General features: G+C 35.3%; 1 protein-coding gene across 1 annotated transcript; it reads left to right on the forward strand.

Moving 5' to 3' along the window:
• The first annotated feature begins 80 nt into the window (after positions 1 to 80).
• On the forward strand, positions 81 to 18,664 carry LOC140449167 (cytochrome c oxidase assembly factor 6 homolog). Its single transcript, XM_072542317.1, has 2 exons — positions 81 to 220; positions 14,528 to 18,664. Exon 2 carries the CDS (start codon positions 14,560 to 14,562, stop codon positions 14,812 to 14,814), a length of 255 nt encoding a protein of 84 aa, XP_072398418.1. The 5' UTR covers positions 81 to 220; positions 14,528 to 14,559; the 3' UTR covers positions 14,815 to 18,664.
• The last annotated feature ends 1,944 nt before the right edge of the window (positions 18,665 to 20,608 follow it).

A 20,608-nucleotide genomic window follows, 5' to 3' on the forward strand; every position in this document is an offset into this window, starting at 1 on the left:
CCTAAGAATAAATAAACGGCGTGTAGAAAAATACCTTCGATTAGGACATATTGACGTAAAAAATTGAGATGAAGGGAAGACAGTACAAGAACTTCAGGGATTTTTAGGTTATTTGCTTCCTGCTTCAGCGCGATGTTGAATGTCACTCTGCGGACATTTTGCTGAAAACGAAGAGAAATTGATAAATTGAAACCCTCTGCAGGGATTAACCAAACAGTAGGTACGTACAATCTTGCTAGAAATAGTTAATTTTACTTACACAACTTGAATTGCAAAACTAGTGATGAATCAAAACAAAACCTAACCTCACTTGTGTATTTTTGGTAAAGTTGTGAAGATAGTTGCATAACTAATTGTCCCTGTTTCTTTTCTTTTTTACTGGGTAAATTTAAAAGGTTCCATTAACTTTTCCACTATGCGTAAAATCGATGATAAATTTAATTAAAAACTACAACCAGTTCTTAAATTGAAAAAACATCAAGTTATAAAAACAGCTGTTAAATTTTATAGGCTATAAAATTTTTCAAACTTAGCAGCAGAAAAATTCCCACTTTAGATAAATATTTTTATATCCATGCAAAATGTCGGTGTTAAATATTTTCATAGCATGACATTCAAAACATTTATTTAATGCTGGAGAAAATATGATATTTTTATAGTTCTAAACAAAACACATCTAAGTAAAAGGAGATTTTTCTGGAAAGAAATTTAATAGCGTTGACTCCTAGTCCTTTTTGCTCTTTTCGCAATTGGAGAGGCTTGAATATTGGACTAGACATTTGCCGATGCTATGTTTGAATATGAAAAATGTTTGAGTATGAATATAAAACACCTTTGCCAAGAAATTGGATCACCACGTTTACGAAGACAAGGAATCTGGCAACTTTTTGCTAGTGCATGTCCTACAATGGATTTATGTGTTACCTACAATGGATAATCTTACTATAAAACATGAGAAAGACCAGGGAAACCATCTTTTTAACTTTCTTTTGCACGATTATGAATTTGAGCGATGTTGCAGATAGAAAATCTCCGATTGAAACTGCACAACGTGAAGAACACATTGGTTAAAGACATGTCAAGCAATATTTTCTGCTCTTGAAGTATAATGGTCTTGTTTTTTTAAACTTTCCAGAAATTACTGGGCCACCTCGAAAACATCAACAAATCTTTACATCTCTATTTATTAATATGTAAATATAGTCCAGTAAATAATTTATTACATTTTTTGACATCGCCTAAAAATAAAAAAAATTCCACTCAAGACACGCGCAAATAGCAACATATTTTTTGCATTTACAATATTTTGCAAAATATTTAAGTGAGATCATATGGTAGAAAAGAAATGAATGGGGTATTTATTTTGCTAAGCGATATAGATAGATAAATATGATTAGATGTGGAGTAAATTTCCTGAATGTAGACGTGTGCCAAAACTGTGTTTATTTTTAGATGAAAGATTTGATATATTGGAGTCTATATTTGTTTAAATTTGAATTGCATTAAAAATTAATTGATATTTAACGGGGATTGTGTAAAAAGTTGGAAAATTGCAATCCTGATTTTGTAAACATTGCGAAAAACATGTACCTAACAGTAGTGTTTGTTGGAAGGTGGACTGTCTGAGTATGTCGTTATCTTAAAATTATAGATTTATAATTAGCAAAATGGCAGTTCATACAGTCGTTAATTTGTCAATTAGACATATAACCTAGTCGTGTCTAAAACCGAGACGAACAAGCTGAATTTTGCTGAGAATATCAATTTTGAAACCCCAAAAAATATGCAAAAAAGTTTACCACTCCTACCCCTCGACTTCCCTCTAAAATCTCCACTCATAGAGGAGGAAAAACGAAAAAATAGATTTACCAAGAATCTGTACGTCGTACATCATCATCATCACTGGCTCGACAACCCTTTTTGGGTCTTGGCCTGTTCTAGGATTCTTCTCCATTCCGATCTGTTTCGTGCTTTTTTTCTCCAGTTTTTTATTTTTAAGGTTGTTATATCATTTTCTATTTGTTCTAAGTATCTCAGTTTCGGTCTTCATCTTGTTCTTTTTCCTACTGGCATCTGTTTGAATATTTTGTTTGGTATTTCGCCTTCTTCCATTCTTTCTACATGTCCTATCCAACGCAGCCGTCCTATTTTGATGAATGTTATAATATCCGGATCCTGGTATATTTTGTATAGTTCAGAGTTGTATCGTCTTCGCCATATTCCGTTTTCTTTTGTGCCCTTATATATGTGTCGCAAGATTTTTCTTTCGAAGGTGGCTAACAACGTTTCCTCTCTTTTAGTAAGTGTCCAGGTTTCTGAGCCATATGTGAGTACCGGTCTTATTAGGGTTTTATATATTTGGCATTTTGTCTTTCTTGCGACGTTATCTGATCTTAGGTGTCTAATTAAGCCATGATAACATTTATTTGCAATAAATATTTGCCTCTTCACTTCCTCCGTAACGTTATTATCAGACGTGACTAGGGATCCCAAGTATATAAAGTTTTTTACCTCCTCTATGTTGTATTCTCCTATTGTTATATTTTGTGGCTGCCTTATTTCTGCGTTTTTTCTTACCTGCATATATTTTGTTTTGGTCTGATTGATTTTAAGACCACTATTTTGTGCAGCTCGTTCTATTTGGTTGTATGCCTCTATCATTTCTCTTCTTGATCTTGCGATTATGTCAACATCATCTGCAAATGCTAGTATTTGCACGCTTTTATTAATGATTGTTCCTCGTGTATTGACTGTTGTGTCCCTCAGTATTTTCTCGAGCACGATGTTGAACAAGATGCATGATAGAGCGTCTCCCTGGCGTAGTCCCTTTTTCACATCTATTGTTTCCGTTAATTCATTTTGTATCCGGATTCTACTTTCTACTTTTAGAGATTCTTTTATCAGTTCTATTAGTTGTGTTGGTATATTAAATTCTTTCATTGCTTTTATTAAGAATTCTCGGTTTATATTGTCATATGCGCTTTCAAAGTCTATGAAGAGATGATGGGTGTCGATGTTATATTCACTTGTTTTTTCGAGGATCTGTCGCAGAACAAATATCTGGTCTATTGTTGACTTCTGTCTACAGAAGCCACTTTGGTATTTGCCAACTATTTTTTCAGCGTGTGGTCTAAGTCTTTCATAAATGACATTGGACATTATTTTGTATGCTGCATTCAGCAGCGTGATTCCACGGTAGTTTCCACATTCTAACTGATTTCCTTTTTTATGTAATGGTACAATAATACCGCTATTCCACTCCGTTGGTAGCTGTTTATTCGACCATATCTTTGTTATCAATTCATGTATTGTTTTTTGTAGTGCGTCTCCTCCTTCCTTTAGTAACTCCGATGCTATTTGATCCGATCCCGGTGCTTTATTGTTCTTTAATTTTTCTACTGCTGCTCTAATCTCGGCTATTGTTGGTGGAGTCTTTTCTCTGTTGTCTGCTTGGTCTAATGGTATGTCAGGGGTCGTCTCTCTCCGATCTCCTTCAAACTTTTCCGTAAAATGTTCTGTCCATCTACTTAGTATCTCTTGCTGTTCTGTCAATATATTACCTTCCTTATCTCTACACATCGTTGTTCTCGGTTTGAAGTCTTTTCTGCTTTTGTTTAGTCTCTGATAAAATTTTCGTCGTACAGAGTTTTGATAAATCAATGTTTTCAGTTTTCCCTCTTACAAGGGAGGTTTTTTGGGGGAAGCCAGAGGGTAGGAGTGGCAAATCTTTTTGCATCTTTTTTGGGGTCCCAAAATGAACATTCTCAGCAAAATTCAGCTTATTCGAATGATTTTTAGAGATTCAGTGACATTTTCGTCAGTGACAGAAGAAAATTCAATACGAGTGTGTAGTGATTTAGATAAAAACCCATCTGTTCATTTAAGACCGCCTTACAGTTCGCAAGAAAACTTGCTGCAATTTCTTGCATGACTAACTTTCTTGCAAGTCTATTGCAAGGTCATTATATGCGACTTTACAGCTTGCAACTCGGATTGCAATGCAATTACTGTTGAAATGTTTACCCTTAACGTAATTTACAAACTTTCGGTTTTTTAAAATTAATTACTGCTCTTTATTTAAAACTATTTAGTAAATTTCGAAATGTAAAGGCTATTAAAAATAGCCAAATATAAAAGGAAAAAGGCAGTAGTAGCACTCAATCAGTGATTATGACATTTGAAATTCTGGAAAAGTCCAACTTTCTTCAAATTCTCCTAGACTTGCTTGAAAACTTGCAGAGAAAATGGCACCAAACCGATTATCGCGCAATTGCAAGAAGTTGCAGGAATAGCGGTTTACAAAATTTACAACTGCAACAACAGCAGCACCATCCGTATTGGCACCAACAAGGCACACCGATAATTATTTAGACACATATCCAAATTAAAATGATTCTTAAAATTGGGTCCAGCCATCGAGTTCCTAATTTTGGTTTATTTATATCATCTCATATGCATTTTAAAACAAAAACACCTATTCCTTGCCTCTCTTCTTCGGTACAATTCCTTGTCACTTTTGTCCCATCAAACTTTTTATACTGTTTAATGCCTTCATTTTCTCTAACAGTCGTGTAATTTAAAGTTTTATTGGATCTAATTGCATCTTTAACTTCATTTTTAAATTCGACTTTTAAGGATTCGTAATCATAATTTACCGAATTATTTCCGTTGGAATCACTTCTTTTTCTCTTGGAACTTAAAGTTGCAGGAAATAATCAGCTGACGACATACTGCGCATGCCTTTAGGAAACTTTCTTGCGTCTTGCAGGTATAATTGCAAGCTGTAAAACGGACATCTAGTGCTACAGTATGTTCATCCAACTTACACCTCTAAACGATTAATGGCATTCACAGAAAACCTTTCGTTTTAGTAAAAGACACGGCAAACTGCACTGGAGTTCTCTATAATCTTTTTAATTACTTACTTTGTTTAGAATATTTTTGCCTGTATTATCAGTTAGAGTTAATTTGTATAAAATGAGGAACAGAAATATTGCAAATTCAAATTACTGTGAATAAACAATAAAACATGCATATATACACTACAACTCATAACTCTTCAACTTGAAAAAGCACTTGTATACTGAAGGGGCATATATTTTTTCAAGACCTTTCATAAAACAAAATAGCGTTGGTGATACTTGTTCTTTTGCACATTTTGTATAATCTCTGATATATGATTTTTAAACAAACTTAATTTAAGAAGTAACTCATAAGGCATGTTGTTCTGTAAATATTGCGAATTTTGGCCACCTGCTTTTTAGACAGAACTATAAACTCAACCGATTTTAACTATTCCCTGTGTATATGGAATATGGTAGGTAATTATTCAATGAAATATTCCTCGAAAAATATTTGATGATTTTTTTACTTCATTTTAATCAAAAGCTTCTCCACATTTAAGGGACTGTATTGCTGCTACATGAACGACACAACATGATAAAAAAGAAGCAAATAAACATATGGACACATCCAAACAACGAACAAAATTTTGAAGATCATATCGGTAAATTCCTTCAAGAAAAATCATCAACAAATGATATTAACATCCTAAATGACATAATAGTAGAAGCAATAACAGAAGCTCAAAAGAAATGCTGCCCAAAAAGCGTGAAGGAAGAAAAAATTAGTCTGGACACACAGAAAAAAATGGAACAAAGAAGAATACTGAGAAGCGACGAAAACTCTAGTAACGACGATATAAATAAAATAAACAAGGAAGTATCAAGAGAAATAAGAAAAGACCTAAGAAAATACAAAGATGAGAAAATCATCAAAACTATTGAGGAAAATAAGAGTATGAAAATAATGAGACGCAAACTCACAAATGGAAATAAACAAATAGTCAAACTCAAGGATAGAAATGGCAACATCACATCAAACAGAGAACATTTGTTACAAATTGTGGAATCATTCTATGAGACATTATATAGCAACCAATCGACTCTAGATATAGTTGAATATCAGCAGAGGAAGGTTCAAAATCAGGGTTCCGAAGATATCCCAGAAATCTCCTTGGACGAAATTTACAAGGCTCTAAAAAAGATGAAGAATAACAAAGCTCCGGGGGAGGACGGTGTCGTCACAGAAGCGATAAAGATAGGAGGCTCAGTACTGATAGCCAAAATTCAAAAGCTCTTTAATCTATGCCTATGGAATCAAAATATCCCAACAAAGTGGAATAATTCAATAACTGTACTCTTACACAAGAAGGGAGATATAGCAGACCTGGAAAGATACAGACCAATCAGTCTCCTTAACCATCTTTATAAATTATACACCCGAATAATAACGAACAGATTAGAGACAAAGCTGGATTTTTACCAACCTCGGGAACAAGCCGGTTTCCGCCCTAATTACGGCACAAATGATCACCTGCAGTGCCTAAAAACCCTGATAGAAAAAACTAACGAATATAACCGTCCCTTGGCATTGATATTTGTAGACTTTAAAAAGGCGTTTGATACAGTGGAATTACCGTCCATCTTAAGAGCACTACAAGATTGCAGGGTCGACCACAGATATTATAATATAGTTAAAAATATATATGAAAATGCCACAACAACCATAAGTCTACATTCAGCAACTAATAAGATAAAGATAAAAAGGGGAGTCAGGCAAGGTGATACCATGTCACCAAAGCTGTTCATTACCGTTCTTGAGTATGCATTTAAAAGACTAACATGGCAACAGAAAGGAATATCCATCGATGGAGAAAGATTAAACCATCTACGTTTTGCGGACGATATCGTGCTTCTGTCAGATAATCTGGGAGAGATCAAAGACATGCTCCAAGAACTGAATTACATACTACAAGAAACTGGGCTGGAGATAAATTTCGAGAAAACCAAAATGATGACCAATATGGTTCCCAGCGAAGAGATACAGATCAATAACAACAAGGTAGAATTAATCGATAAATACACATACTTGGGTCATGAAATCAGAATAACCAGAGACAACCAAACCTGCGAGCTAAATAGACGAATCATGTTGGGATGGGCGGCATATGGAAGGATGAGAGACATTTTTAAAACAAATACTCCAATTCACCTGAAAAGGAAGGCATTTAACCAATGCATCCTACCAGTCTTGACCTACGGAGCAGAGACCCTAACTTTACCAAAAGCTACTGCCGAAAAACTGAGGGTAACACAAAGGCGAATGGAGAGATCAATGCTGGGTCTGACCTTGAAAGATCGCGTGAGAAATGAGGAGATACGCCGACGAACTGGCGTTGACGATATTATACTGCGAATCAATAAACAAAAGTGGAGGTGGGCTGGACATGTTGCTAGAATGGAAGACGGAAGATGGACGAAGAGATTATTGGAGTGGAGACCAAGAGCCGACAAGCGAAGTCGAGGCAGACCACCCACCCGATGGACCGACGACCTAAGGAGAATAGAAACAAACTGGATTGCAGCAGCTAGAGATAGAGAGAACTGGAGACGTTTGGAGGAGGCCTATATCCAACAATGGATGTGAAAACGGGGCTGGATGATGATGATGATGATGATGATGATTGCTGCTACAACTTGATTAAAAAGGACATGCCAGTCTGTTATGATATTCATTGTATTTTATTCTTTTTTGTCTTTTATTTACGGGAACGAGATGGTACATTTTTCAAAGACCGTACCATGCCGTGTCCTGTTAAGGATGCCCTGGCGTATGTTGGATTCAGGGTGGAAAGGTTGATTCGCACGTAGTCCTCCCAGAGGAGTCTTGCTCACAGCTGCACCCATAGCTCCCTACTTACCAACTAAAGTCCACTCGCTTAACCGAACTACTCATGCAGTAGGTTCTCTCCAGACCGGTGCCTCACATGAATAGCCCTTCCTTACTTTCTCTCCATATCTTTATCTCTATCTCTCTCTTAATTTTGCTGCAGATTCTTCTCTAGTATTTCCTTCTTTCTGACAATTTGAGTTACTGCCTCCAGTATTGTCTTACATTCAGTCTTTCTCCTTAGTGCTTACTGCCTTATTGTATTTGCGCTTAGCCTACCTACCTGACTGTGTAATTCTTTTCTGTCGTCAGTGACCATTCTGCACTCCTACACACGGTGCTCGGCAGTATGAGATACTTCACATTCTGCGCAGTTTCCATTCGCTACTTCCCTATCCTTTCTATGTGGTCTCTGAAGGAGCCGTGCCCTGTTTGGAACTGGGTGAAAAAGATGGCACTTTGGTGCTCATCCATCTTGTAGGTTTCCTTCCTTTCTTTCACCAACAGGTGGATGGGTAACACATCCGATCACTTGTATGGCCACCGTTGATGTTGTTTTGTATGCACTTGCTACCCTTAGCTGTACTTTTCTTTGGGTTTTTTCTAGCATTGTCTTATATTTCTGGGTGTTAATAACTTTTTTCCATTCCAACTCAACATGGAGTACAGTAGAGTGGAGCACTTTCATTAAAATTCTCCTTTTGGCAGTCCCTGGTGCTCTCACATTGGGCATAATCCTTGTCAGCGCCGAAATTCTCTCCTCTGCCTCGTATCTAGGACTACCCCCAAGTACTTCACTTTTTTAGCAGGTACGATCCTTTCTCTGTCTTCCCTCGGACCATGAAGGATCATAGCTTCAGTCTTTTCGGCCGCCATTATGAGGTCCCTGCTTCCCATGCCCGTCTTCTCTTTATTGGGGGCTCGGTTCGCTCTATGCATAATTGAGAAGTTTTCGTTTTACTCCACCAGCATCACCAGGTCAGCCTCCAAAATTTCTTTGTATAAAACATTCCAAACTAATGGCGCCAGGACGGAGCTCTGTGGTGGTCCTCACAGAGTTCCCCCTCGCAATATTAATGCACCTATCTGTGAAGTAGTTCCTGACCAAGTTCTGCAGGTAGGGAGATATCCCCAAGTCGCCCAGTAGTCTGACGATAATTTTCCAGCTAGCACTATTACAAGCATTTTTTATCTCTTCGTTTTGATCCTGCCTTATGGAATGCACCGCAGATTTTCCTTTCCTGGACCCTTTTCTTAGGCCTGAGAACAATTATTTCACATAATTTAAAATCAATGCTACTAGAATGTTTACGAGTTGTTTTCTTGTCTTCGTGATACTCAGTCACAGTAAGATTTTCTTGAGAATCTTTGACAGTCTTCTTTACATTTTTAGTTTACTTTCACTTATCCCGAGTGCGTCACAAACGCGTTAATTTATACATAATAATGACTTTAAAGGTCTACCATTGTCTCTTTCCATGGTAAAGTATTTATGCACATTTGCAATGAATTCATCAATATTCAACTTACGTCTAGGCATGATGGCCACTTGAAACTACACGTTTGAATTACAATATACTGAGTTTAGATCAATATGACAGAAACTTTCCAACTGTTGTGCTTGAGAGGTAAAATGTAATATAACCGCTTACAAAGATCCTTAACACATTAAGCAAATTAGCCTAATGATCATTAGGAATCTTCTTCTTCTTTTGGTGCCTATCCTCTGTTTATGTTGGCAACTTTGTTGACAGCTGCTCTAAATAGACGTATGGTAGTCATTCCTGCCCACTGTCTGATGTTTTCCAACCACGATGTCCTTCTGCGCCCTTGAGATCTTCTGCCTTCTATCTTGCCTTGTAAAATTAGTTGCATTGGAATCATTAGGAATACCGATTATAATTTACATTACACTTCATGTGGAGTCACATGATTACGTCGCCATGTTACCAAATCCACTGGTAACTTTAATATTATAATATGTAATGCCATATAATGTAAACTAAATTTAAACAAACAATTTTCAACGGGTTTTTACCCACATTTAGGGGGTCAATACATGTATACCTAGACACTGATGTTGGAATATGGATTCCGAAAACGTTTTGTGATATAGCCCGATTGGGTTTTTAAATTATCTAACACATGTAAAAAAATATGCAAAACTATGAACAACGGGTTAATGCTAATATTTAGCAAAATGTTAAACATTATAGAGGACACCAGTGTAGTTTACCGTGTCTTTTACTGCAACGAAAGGTTATCTGCGAATTCCGTTAATCGTTTACGAGGTGTAACTTGGTTGAATGTACTGTACACAACACACACAACAACTTCTAGAATAAACATATTTCACATCATTACCCCTTTTTTATTTTATACGTTATCAAATTAACCAATCAAAATCTTACGATCCGTTTTATATTTTGGGTCAGTCTACATTCTTTAACAAATCACCCCATTTGGAGTACGAAACCACCATCTTAAACGAATTTATAACGGATTCATAAAAAATAAACCGCAGAAAGAATAAATACATCGACATGTATATTAGATAGCATTTTTTAAATAGACAGCGAATTATTATTTCAAAGGAAACATATTTTTAGAAAAAAAAATTAATATCGAACGGCAGATAGAAGTGTTCAACACGCTGTCGTCGGTGACAACCTCTTCCAGATAAAAATACTATTAGATTTGTCACATATCTCCAATATAAATAGATGCAATAAGGTTGTTTGAACAATGAATCAAAGTGAGCAGCGCTTGACGTCAGTTCATAAACACACATTCTGGCAGTTTTGAGAAATTGAGGAAACTATTAATCTGATATTATTTTTGCCGCCAGGATAGGATTATGGATTCCATAGTTTAATAAATAGGTACCTCCTCGACGAAGGGTAACTATATTTTTATGCAACATTCAAAACCTAAATCCTCAAATAATTCTTATCACTGAAACATGGTTAACACCAAATGATCTTGACTCTCTTTATAACATTGATAATTATATCCTTTATAGGTGTGATCGTCGTAATCGACGTGGAGGAGGAACTTGTATCTACTTGTCTTCAGAAATTACTAATAATTGCTCTGTTACATCTCTTGATATTCATAAAAACTCTTTTGTTTTTCACCTAGTATGTCTTTATCGGCCTGGTGATTCTAGATTAGCAGATGATGAATCCCTTATCGCATCACTTGATGAACTACTGTCTAGGCTAGAGAATCTGATTGTTATTGGAGACTTTAATTTTAGAGACATTTCGTGGCCTATAACTGATCCACCTAGTGGCTTAGCAACTTCCAAAAATGTATTTATAGATTTTGTGTTAAATTCTAATTTACATCAATTCATAACGAAGCCGACTCGTTTCAAAATCAATAATTTACCATCTATTTTGGACTTGGTATTCTCTAATGATCCCCATTTATTAACACATCCCATAATAAGCTCTCTAGTAGATTACTCAGATCATGCAGTGATAACGTTTCATATTCAGTTTAACATACAGTACTGTACTCCTAATCCTAATGTTAATAAAACTGTATTTGAAATAATTGATTTTGAAAATGCAAATCGCCAACTGGCTGGTATTGATTGGACTGATGTTTTCGGCGACATAAGGAATCCAATTGTATTCTGGGATAAGTTCTTACACGTTAATTTCTGCAAAAACCAAAATACCTTAAAAAAAAACCATATACAAAAATATCATAAAACCTTGGATTAATGGAGAATTAATATATCTGATCAAGTATAAAAGAAAGTTGTGGAACAAATATAGACGTACAAATCGCATAGAGGATTTACTAATTCATCCAGACTTTGCCACAGATTTAAAGAAATTTCTACATGAAGCTCGTGTTGACTACGAAGAGAGTATAGCCATTAGTAATAACTGTAAAAAATTGTACAAGTATATTAGATCTTCGTTGACAACACAAGTTTCTATACCTTTACTGGAAAATGATAATGGGGATATATCCCAAAGTAACTATGAGAATGCCGAAGTCCTCGCCAGTACTTTCTCTAAGGTTTTCTCTGTCGAACCCACTAATCATCAGTTGCCTAATAGTACTTCGTCACGAGTTTCTTCTTCCCTTGAAAATATAATCATTACTCCTGAAAAAGTTAAACATCATCTTCAGAGCCTAAAAAATATTTCGTCTCCTTGTCTCGACTTAATATCCTTTATTTTTAAAATGTTCTGATGCTTTAGCTTACCCACTATATGTGATTATGTTCTTATCATTCACCACACATATTTTGCCTCCTATATGGAAAACCGCATCTGTAACACCGATTTTTAAAAAAGGGAACAAATTGAATCCTAATAACTATCGTTCTATAAGCTTAACACTAATATCTAAGATAATGGAATTTATTATTGTCGAGACAATTTCTGATTTTCTGCAAAATGAACTGGTTATACCAGAACAGCAGCATGGTTTTGTCAAAGGACGTTGTACAATGACAAATCTTCTCTGGTGTGTCAATGAATGCTCAAGAGCATTAGACAGAAAAGCCCCGGTAGACATTATTTACCTCGATTTTGCTAAAGCTTTTGATCGAGTTCCAAAGCGAAGACTATTACATAAATTGGAACATCTTGGTATCCGTGGTCAATTACTGAGATGGATCGACGCGTATTTAACAGATAGAAAGTTTTGTGTTAGAGTTGGGGACTCTTTCTCAGTTGAGAGAACGGTTTTAAGTGGGGTACCGCAAGGATCAGTTTTGGGTCCACTTTTATTCATAGCATACTCAAGTGATCTACAATTTCACATTAAATGCAGCAAAGCTTTCTATGCAGATGACGCAAAGCTATTTTCCGATCCCTCATGTTGGGATGTAATTGCGAAAAAATGATAAAAACTTGGATCACGCCAGATTGTCACAATGGACTGTGAACGGTTAATTTTGCTCATACAGGAGAGCAATAATTTAATTATTATTGTTAGGCCTCCTAGTTTATTGTTTGAGGTAGAGAGGTTATATTTTTTAAAAACTTTGCTATTAATTTCGTGAACGTCCCTACAATTAGAATTACTGAGAGACTTTATTATTTAAGAGACCTCTTCTTCCACAACGGGACGAAAAAAAAAGGACTTGCTCGGAGAAGGATAATTTCTATAATTGAAGAGGACATCGACATTAATAGTGGGAAGAGATGTAATTATATTCTCTGCAATTGTAGTAAAAAATTGATTTATTTCATCTGGAGGTAAATCAGGTTGTACCGAACTGGATCTTGTGTTTCAAAATTTACTATTTTCCAGCAAACTCTAGGTTTATTATTGGAATTAGTAATAAAATTGCAGTAAGCTTTTTAGCAATTTGTAATTGCAGATTATATCCAAATTTTTGTTGTTTATATACTTTGAACAAATCGGGATCCTTAGTGGCATCTGCAATGTGTTTAATAAGAGAAAGATTCGATCTTCTTCTTCTTAACATGCCATACACCAAAGTGCGTAGGCGACTATCTCATTACTAGAATTCTGTTCTTGGCGGCGTGACACAGCTCGCCTGTATTGTGTATTCCTGTCCATTCTTTAATATTCCTTAACCAGGATAATTGTTTGCGGCCGGCTCCTCTCCTACCTTCGATCTTCCCTTGTAGGATTAACTGTGGTATTTCATATTTTGCTCCTCTCAATATGTGCCCAAGGTAACCAATCTTGCGTTTTTTAATTAATTCAAAGAGTCCTCTTTCCACGCCGGCTCTCTTAAGGACGTCATCGTTTCGACTCTATCCACCCAAGGTATTCGCATCATTCTTCTCAATGACCACATTTCAAATGCTTCAAGTTTGTTGATAGATGTTTTTTTTTTCGATTCGATCTGTAAAACCTTAATTATTGTTAAACCATTGCACGGGTGTTTTCTCAGCAGTTTGTCGTACTTTTTTTTAGTGGAAAATGCTTTAATATTAAGATATTATAAGTTTCGGTAAGAAAGACTATCAAAAAATCAGGATCATTATTAATATTATAGGGAAAAGTCCTTTTATGTACTAGCTAGCGCACGTTTAAGCTTCTGTAAACCAGAAGAAGTAATAAACCGTTGAAATATTTGATTAGTTTCAACAACTTTATGCCCAGACTCAATAATTAAAAATTGAGCTCGATGGTCAGAAAAACAAAGTTCAAATACGCCCACTCTGTAGATATTTTCAGAAAAATTTGTCATAATGTTGTCGATGCAACTACTGGACTGGGATGTGATTCTAGTATAATCGTTTATTGTTACTTTTAGACCAAAAGATTTTAATAGATTTTAGAAGGGTCAGATTCAATTTTAAAATGTATATTAAAATCACCAAGTTTGATCAGTTTGTCTGCTTTACTAAGCAAGAAGTTAAAGTCACCCTTACCCGATCTGTATACAGTTAAAATATTGATTTTTATTGAAGGTACATAAATTGCACAAAACTCTGAACTTTGCTCTACATTATATTCATTTAGATTAAGAGAAGAATACATAAGATTTTCTTTTACATAAATTGCAACTCCACCCTGTTTCTTTTTTACCCTACAAAAGAAATTATCTAATGAAAAGCCGGAGATGCTAATTAATTTTAAATTTTCTTCACTTTGCCAGTGCTCAGAAAAACATGACATCATATAAATTTTGAAGAATATATCGACTTTATTTTAAATACACTGCAAGTACATATAGCCACTAGTGCGCTCCTGCATACATATTAAAATCATCCTCTGACTTATTACCCACTCCCCGTACACTCCCAATCCATTCAAAAAAACTTTAATCTCAGATTATTTTTTCCAGCCAGCCAGTTCGAGCTTCGACTGCAACCAGTTATGTCGTTTCCCACGCGAGAGGAACGCGCTAAGTGTTGGGGCGCCCGGGACCAGTATTGGGACTGCCTCGATAAGAATTCCGGTGCAGATAAAGACCAAAAGGACAAGAACAACGTCTGTGCCGGTTTTCGTAAAGTGTACGAAGAGTCGTGCTCCGCGCAGTGGGTGAAACATTTCGACAGGAAGAGGAACTATCTTATTTTTAAGGAAAAGATTGAGAAAGAAGGGTATGAGCCGTTAGATTCTGCGAAATAGTTTGCCAGGGGGATGTTTGTTGTAGATGTTAAAGAGTGATTGTTGAATTATTTGAAAAATGTGTTTAGTTGTTGCTGTAGAGATAATATATTTATAATTTCTTTGCTGTTTTGACTTTAAAGAGCCTTTATTTATATGATTCTCAAACTATTTTTTTTTGTGGCATTTTTATCCCGACTGAGGCAAATATGCATATTCAAACTTGAAGTATATGTTCATCAATATGCACGACTTTTGTTAATAATATACAAAAAATTCAGCATGTATCAATCAGCAAAACACACTGTGAATTTTAAAGTAAATTTGTTATATTAAATAGGTAAAATCAAAACTTTCAATAATTGCAGACCTTATTGCAACATAATGGTTTAAAGTTTTTTAAAAAAGCTTAAAAATATTGAGTTAACTAATAATAATGACATTACTTATCTAACTTGATCCTGTCAAAGTTTGATGTCTCCGCCTGCAGCAGTTTTTTTTCCCATTTCTTTACGGCGGAGGGAAAAATGTTGTCATGGCAACAATATGAAACATGTCAAAAAGCAACAATACAAATGTCATTAACAACAATTAAACATCATTTTTATTTATAGTAATGTTAAAAGTACAATTAGTTAATGAGGCATTTTCAAAATTGAAACCGTGCAAAAATGTTCCCGACTCTTGATACGCATTGGTAATTGTTGATGATACTGATGGTCAAGAACAACTTTCAGCAATCATTCCCGATGTTGGCGAATCATGAGGGTTTAAAATTTTTTGAGCATTATCGTTCTTATTTCTTATTGAATCCTCTATATATCCTTCGGCAACCGTGCTTGATTTCCAGCCCCCATGTCGTTTGAGGCATTCTATATTTCCGCCTCCATCAATTAAAAGTGTTGCTGAAGTTCGTCGTAAAGAGTGACCCGTGTATGCGCTTGCATCGTTTAAATTTAAATAACTAGCTACTTTTTGGGCTACTGCGCTGATCGAATGTATTCCCATGACGCTTCGGTAACACTTTCCATTTTGGTACTTGATAAAAAATCGGTTTTCTGTGAAATTTTCAGGCCGCAGTGATGCATACTTTTTATACAGTTTAATGTAGTTTTGACCAATTATCGTAAAAGATCTAATTTGTCGTGTTTTACTGTCTGGGATTTTGATAATTATTACATTTTCTTTATCCTCAATGTCCACAGTCTTCATTTCGTCGCATCGACAGGCGCCGGTAACCCCAATTAACAAAACAATCTGAAATATTTTTATAATTTAGTAGAGTATACTACATGCTTTGCAATATAATTTTTTTTACCTTTAATCCTAAATACAACTTATCTGGCGCTTCAAACAAAAATTTATCAAACTCGTCTTTAGTGAAAACTTTAGACTTCTTTGCAGTATATCCTTCGCTTATTTTTTTCAGAAAGGCACGTAACTTTAAAAATTTGCTTATATCCACATTTTTTCTAATAACTAACTCGGATTTTATCATAGAGTATCGTGACCACATTGTAGAAGATTTCCATTTATTTTCATTTTCCATTATATTAAAATATGCCAGTAAAACGTCTTCGGTAACTTGCCGTACTCCTCTTGTATCGCACCACTCTTGGAAGTGCTTGTACGCTAACCGATACTTTATTCCGGACTTGGAGGGCCCCAAACGTGCTACTGCATCATTAGCCGCGGACTCAATTTCGAGTAGGTTTTCCATTTTCGCACTAAATTTGCGGTTGCGGTTGCAACAACAATAAGCTGTCTTTAATAATTGCAAACAACTGTCAAACAACTGTAACCAGGGAGACGCAAATCCCACCGACGACTTAATTATTTTAATTTCTAACATCTAGACGACTTTGATAGTTGTCACAGTTAATTTCGAGTAAAAATAACGTATGAATTGTACTATTTATGGTTGAAAATTGCTACGTTTGAAGAAAAAATAGTATACTTTATTCGGCAAAAAAGCGACTTTTCTTGACTTACCCTCTATTACGCGCCTCACTTCGTTCGGCGCGTAATATCGGGCGCGTCAAGAAAAGTCATGCTTCTCCGCCTCATAAAGTAATATACTATTATTTTACAGAAAAAAACACATATTTATAAAAAACTGCAGTAGCTTCTTTTAGCTGATTATAAAAAGTATGGTAGACTGTCGGAATATAAGGTAATAAGCTTTTAATATTTTTTGCAATTTTCAGAGGCCCTTTGTATTTTTTTTTTAATGTTTGACAACTCTATTGTTACAGGTCTACCTTCTCTTATGACATTAACTTTTTGATATTCATCATTGACACTATGTTTGACAAAAAATGACCCAACATTTTGTGATTTAAATCGAAAGCTGTATGTTCCAGAAAAATCTAAACTCTGCTTGTCAGGAAAACGTGCATTTTTATTAACATTATTTAGAACAGGTTCAAAACTGTAAAAATCATTCTGTGTCATGCTCGTAACAACAAAAGGATTCTTTTTGTTTGCTTTCATAATAATATCTGCCCAACATTCTGGCGAGTAAATAACTGGTGCACGATTTCTCGGGCGTTTCTCAATTTGAGCAAAATCCAGGTCTGATCGCATAATAAAATGACCACTATCCAGAAAATGATGTGCTATTTGTTTAAATTTCTTTTCCTTTCGTCATCTTGTTCATCATATGACTATCGGACTCATCGGAACTCGACTAATACACTTAGCCTCCTCAATGAACATGGTGATTGCCAGCACATGCTTCAGGTACAAAGATATACATAAGGGAACATGGAGAAGTCCAGATGGGAATACAGTAAACCAAATCGACCATGTTGTTGTTTGACTCTTCATATAAACTGTGAATTCCAATGGTTGGCATGTAGTCCCTCTCCTTACCTATCTTTGCATTAAAATCTCCTATTAAGACATTTACGTCATTTCTAGGACAATGTTGTATGATATTTTCCAGTTGTTCACAAAATTGTTCTTTTTCTTCATCCGGTGCATGGGCATTTATTATTGAATATTTAAAGAATTTACCTTTGATTCTTAGTGTGCATAATCTTTCGTTGAGAGGTTGGAAGTCTATTATAAAGTGCTTTACTCTTTTATTGACTATGAATCCCGTTCCTAATTTGTGTTCCGTTGGATGGCAGCTATAATATATCGTATAATTCTTTTTCTCTAATATTTTATTTCTCAACCGTCTCATTTCCTGAAGTGCAATTATATCGCTCTTATATACTTCTACACTGTTACTGAGAGACTGCAAGGCTCTTGGCCTGTATAGAGATCTTACATTCCACGAGAATAATCCTAAATCATTGTCCTTTTTTACTATCGTTGTCCATTGTCCATTACTAGATTGTTATCATCAGCAAATTAAAAAATTAAACATAATTTCGTCAGGTAGAAATCGTTTGATTTCTGTTTTTGTTAAAAAATTAAACTTTTTATTGTGTTTCAAATGATAAGCGTGAAAAATTACAGCCTCTAATTAGGTTCCCCATCTTATCACCACTGGTTGTAGAGAAAGTGGTGTGATAAGTGGTGGCGCCTTAACAAACCATTTTTTTCATATTGAACATATTTTTGGACAGTTTTGCATATAAGGCCGTTTCTAAACATGTATGAAAAATGCGCAATTTTTGTATATGCGTCACAACGTTGAAGTATTTACTGTATATAAAAAGAAATATGTAGTCTCACATGTGAAACATACTTTTTTGCAACAGCTAAATTACTTTTTTACAAAAAAATATCGAAAACTCCAAAAATAGTAGTGAATGCATTGTAAAAACAGTTAATTTATTATTGTACATATTTTGTAATGACTACAAAAATGTATTTTTAGTATTAAGAAAGACCAAATTTTAATAAACTGTTAAACAAATTTTGTTTTTTTAAATTTTGCCCGAACCAATGGGATTTACTTTTTTAATATTCCTTTTCAAGCTTTATTCTTCTATTTTATATCGTTCTTACATAGTTGTTCGCCTATTCTATCCACGATTGTCTAGTTTTCGCTACTCTGTACCATTTTGCGCCTGCTTGTTTTCTTATACAGTGTTAGTCAAAAGTCAGTTTCCCCCTCGTATCTTTTGAACGATTATTGTTATAATAGTGAAATTTGGAGGGAGGTAATAAACTGACGTAGGCGGAGGTATCAATATATATTATTTACATGCGAAACTACAATTTTAGTATTTATTTAATTTATTCATCAAAATGAGCTTAAACTCAAATAAAATTAGTATGGTTGAATAGGTATTTTCAATACCTTTCAAACGAGGTATCACTTGGCACCGAAATAAGACGTAGAACGAAGATTAGGGATATTGTTGAAGAAATTACAAAAATGAAATGGCGCTAGGCAGGTCACGTAGCCCGATATAATGGCAACAGGTGGACACGGAGAATTCTAGAATGGAGACCAAGGACGACAACAAGAAGCATGGGAAGACCTCAAAAAAGATGGGTAGATTACATAAGAGCAGTGGCAGGCAAACAGTGGATTAGATTGGCGCAAGACAGAGAAAGATAGAAGCAATTGGGAGATACCTACATTCAGGAGTGGATGGAAAATGGTTGACAAAGAGAGAGAGATTACTTGCCATAAGGTCCTACTTAAAATTATCTGTCACAGTGGCGCTGTAACATCATGTGTCACTATTACGTCACTTGTTATGACTAGAAGAAGCCTACGTCTGTTTATTACCTCCCTCTAAATTTCACTACTATAAGTATAACCTTTCAAAAGATACGAGGGGAGGAACGGACTTTTAACTAGCACTGTATAATCGTCCTATCTTAAGCCTGGATTTCATTTTGGTTCTTAGGTAGGTACCACTGTGTAAATCTTGGAGACCACTAGTGTAAAATGGCTCAATTTTCAAGTGGGACCATGTCGAATTTTGTTGAGTTTCGGCTTCTCTGTTTGGAGTCTTCACTGTTTTCCCCTGAACTCGTCTGTTGTAAATCAGTCTGCAGGTACTTGACTAGCTAGGTTCTGTCATCTCTTCTATTGAGACGTTTCTTCGATATCAATGAATTCTCGGAAAATTCCTGCTTTATAAAAACAGATGGGTGCTAGAGAGTGCTCAAGATTTTCGTAATATTTTTCTAAGAGCGTTATTAATCTTAAAGTAAAGACAACATTTTTGTAATAAGCTGAACATTTGATTGAAAGTCAATCTCTTTATTGATCAAGAACAATCTTTTAATATCTTTAGATTAGGGTTGAAATAATATCCGTTTGGTACGGTTCTGGACAAAACAATATGTCGACCATATTTTTATAACAAAGAAATGTATCTGATTCTAACATTTCTGCAACTACAGCGTTTATAAAATTACAGAATTAACATTTATTTCTTCTAAAACATACAGCGGATCAAAAAGTGTTGACAGCAGAGCTTGGAATTCGTTTGGAATAAAATGACATTCGAATGCATCAATATTCGCCTCTTCACTTCCTCTGCAACGTTGTTATTAGACGTAATTAAAGATCCTAAGTATGTAAAGTTTTTTACCCCCTAAATGTACCTGTTCTCCTATTGTTAGATTTTGTAGCTGTCTTTCTGCGTTTTTACTGCTTCTTCTGCCTCTTTATAAGCAACTGTGCTTGTTCATTGGCTGATTAATACCTCTCTGGAAAGTTGTAACTCCATCTTTTGCGCGGTCAGAATTTCTCTATTATACAGAAAATGGATTACATATTTGAGTGTTACTCTGTCAAACGCTTTCTTTGGGTGAATCAGGCACACGCGTTTTTACTTGCATGGATATATTTTTGGTCTGATTGATTTTAAGGCCCCCTCACTCCAGATTTTACCTT

This window comes from Diabrotica undecimpunctata, chromosome 8, assembly GCF_040954645.1.
Source record: "Diabrotica undecimpunctata isolate CICGRU chromosome 8, icDiaUnde3, whole genome shotgun sequence".
Classification (NCBI taxonomy): Eukaryota; Metazoa; Arthropoda; class Insecta; order Coleoptera; family Chrysomelidae; genus Diabrotica; species Diabrotica undecimpunctata.

Bases quoted from the DNA above. Each gene is read 5' to 3' on its own strand.
- LOC140449167 (XM_072542317.1), top strand. From the start codon at position 14,560: ATGTCGTTTCCCACGCGAGAGGAACGCGCTAAGTGTTGGGGCGCCCGG.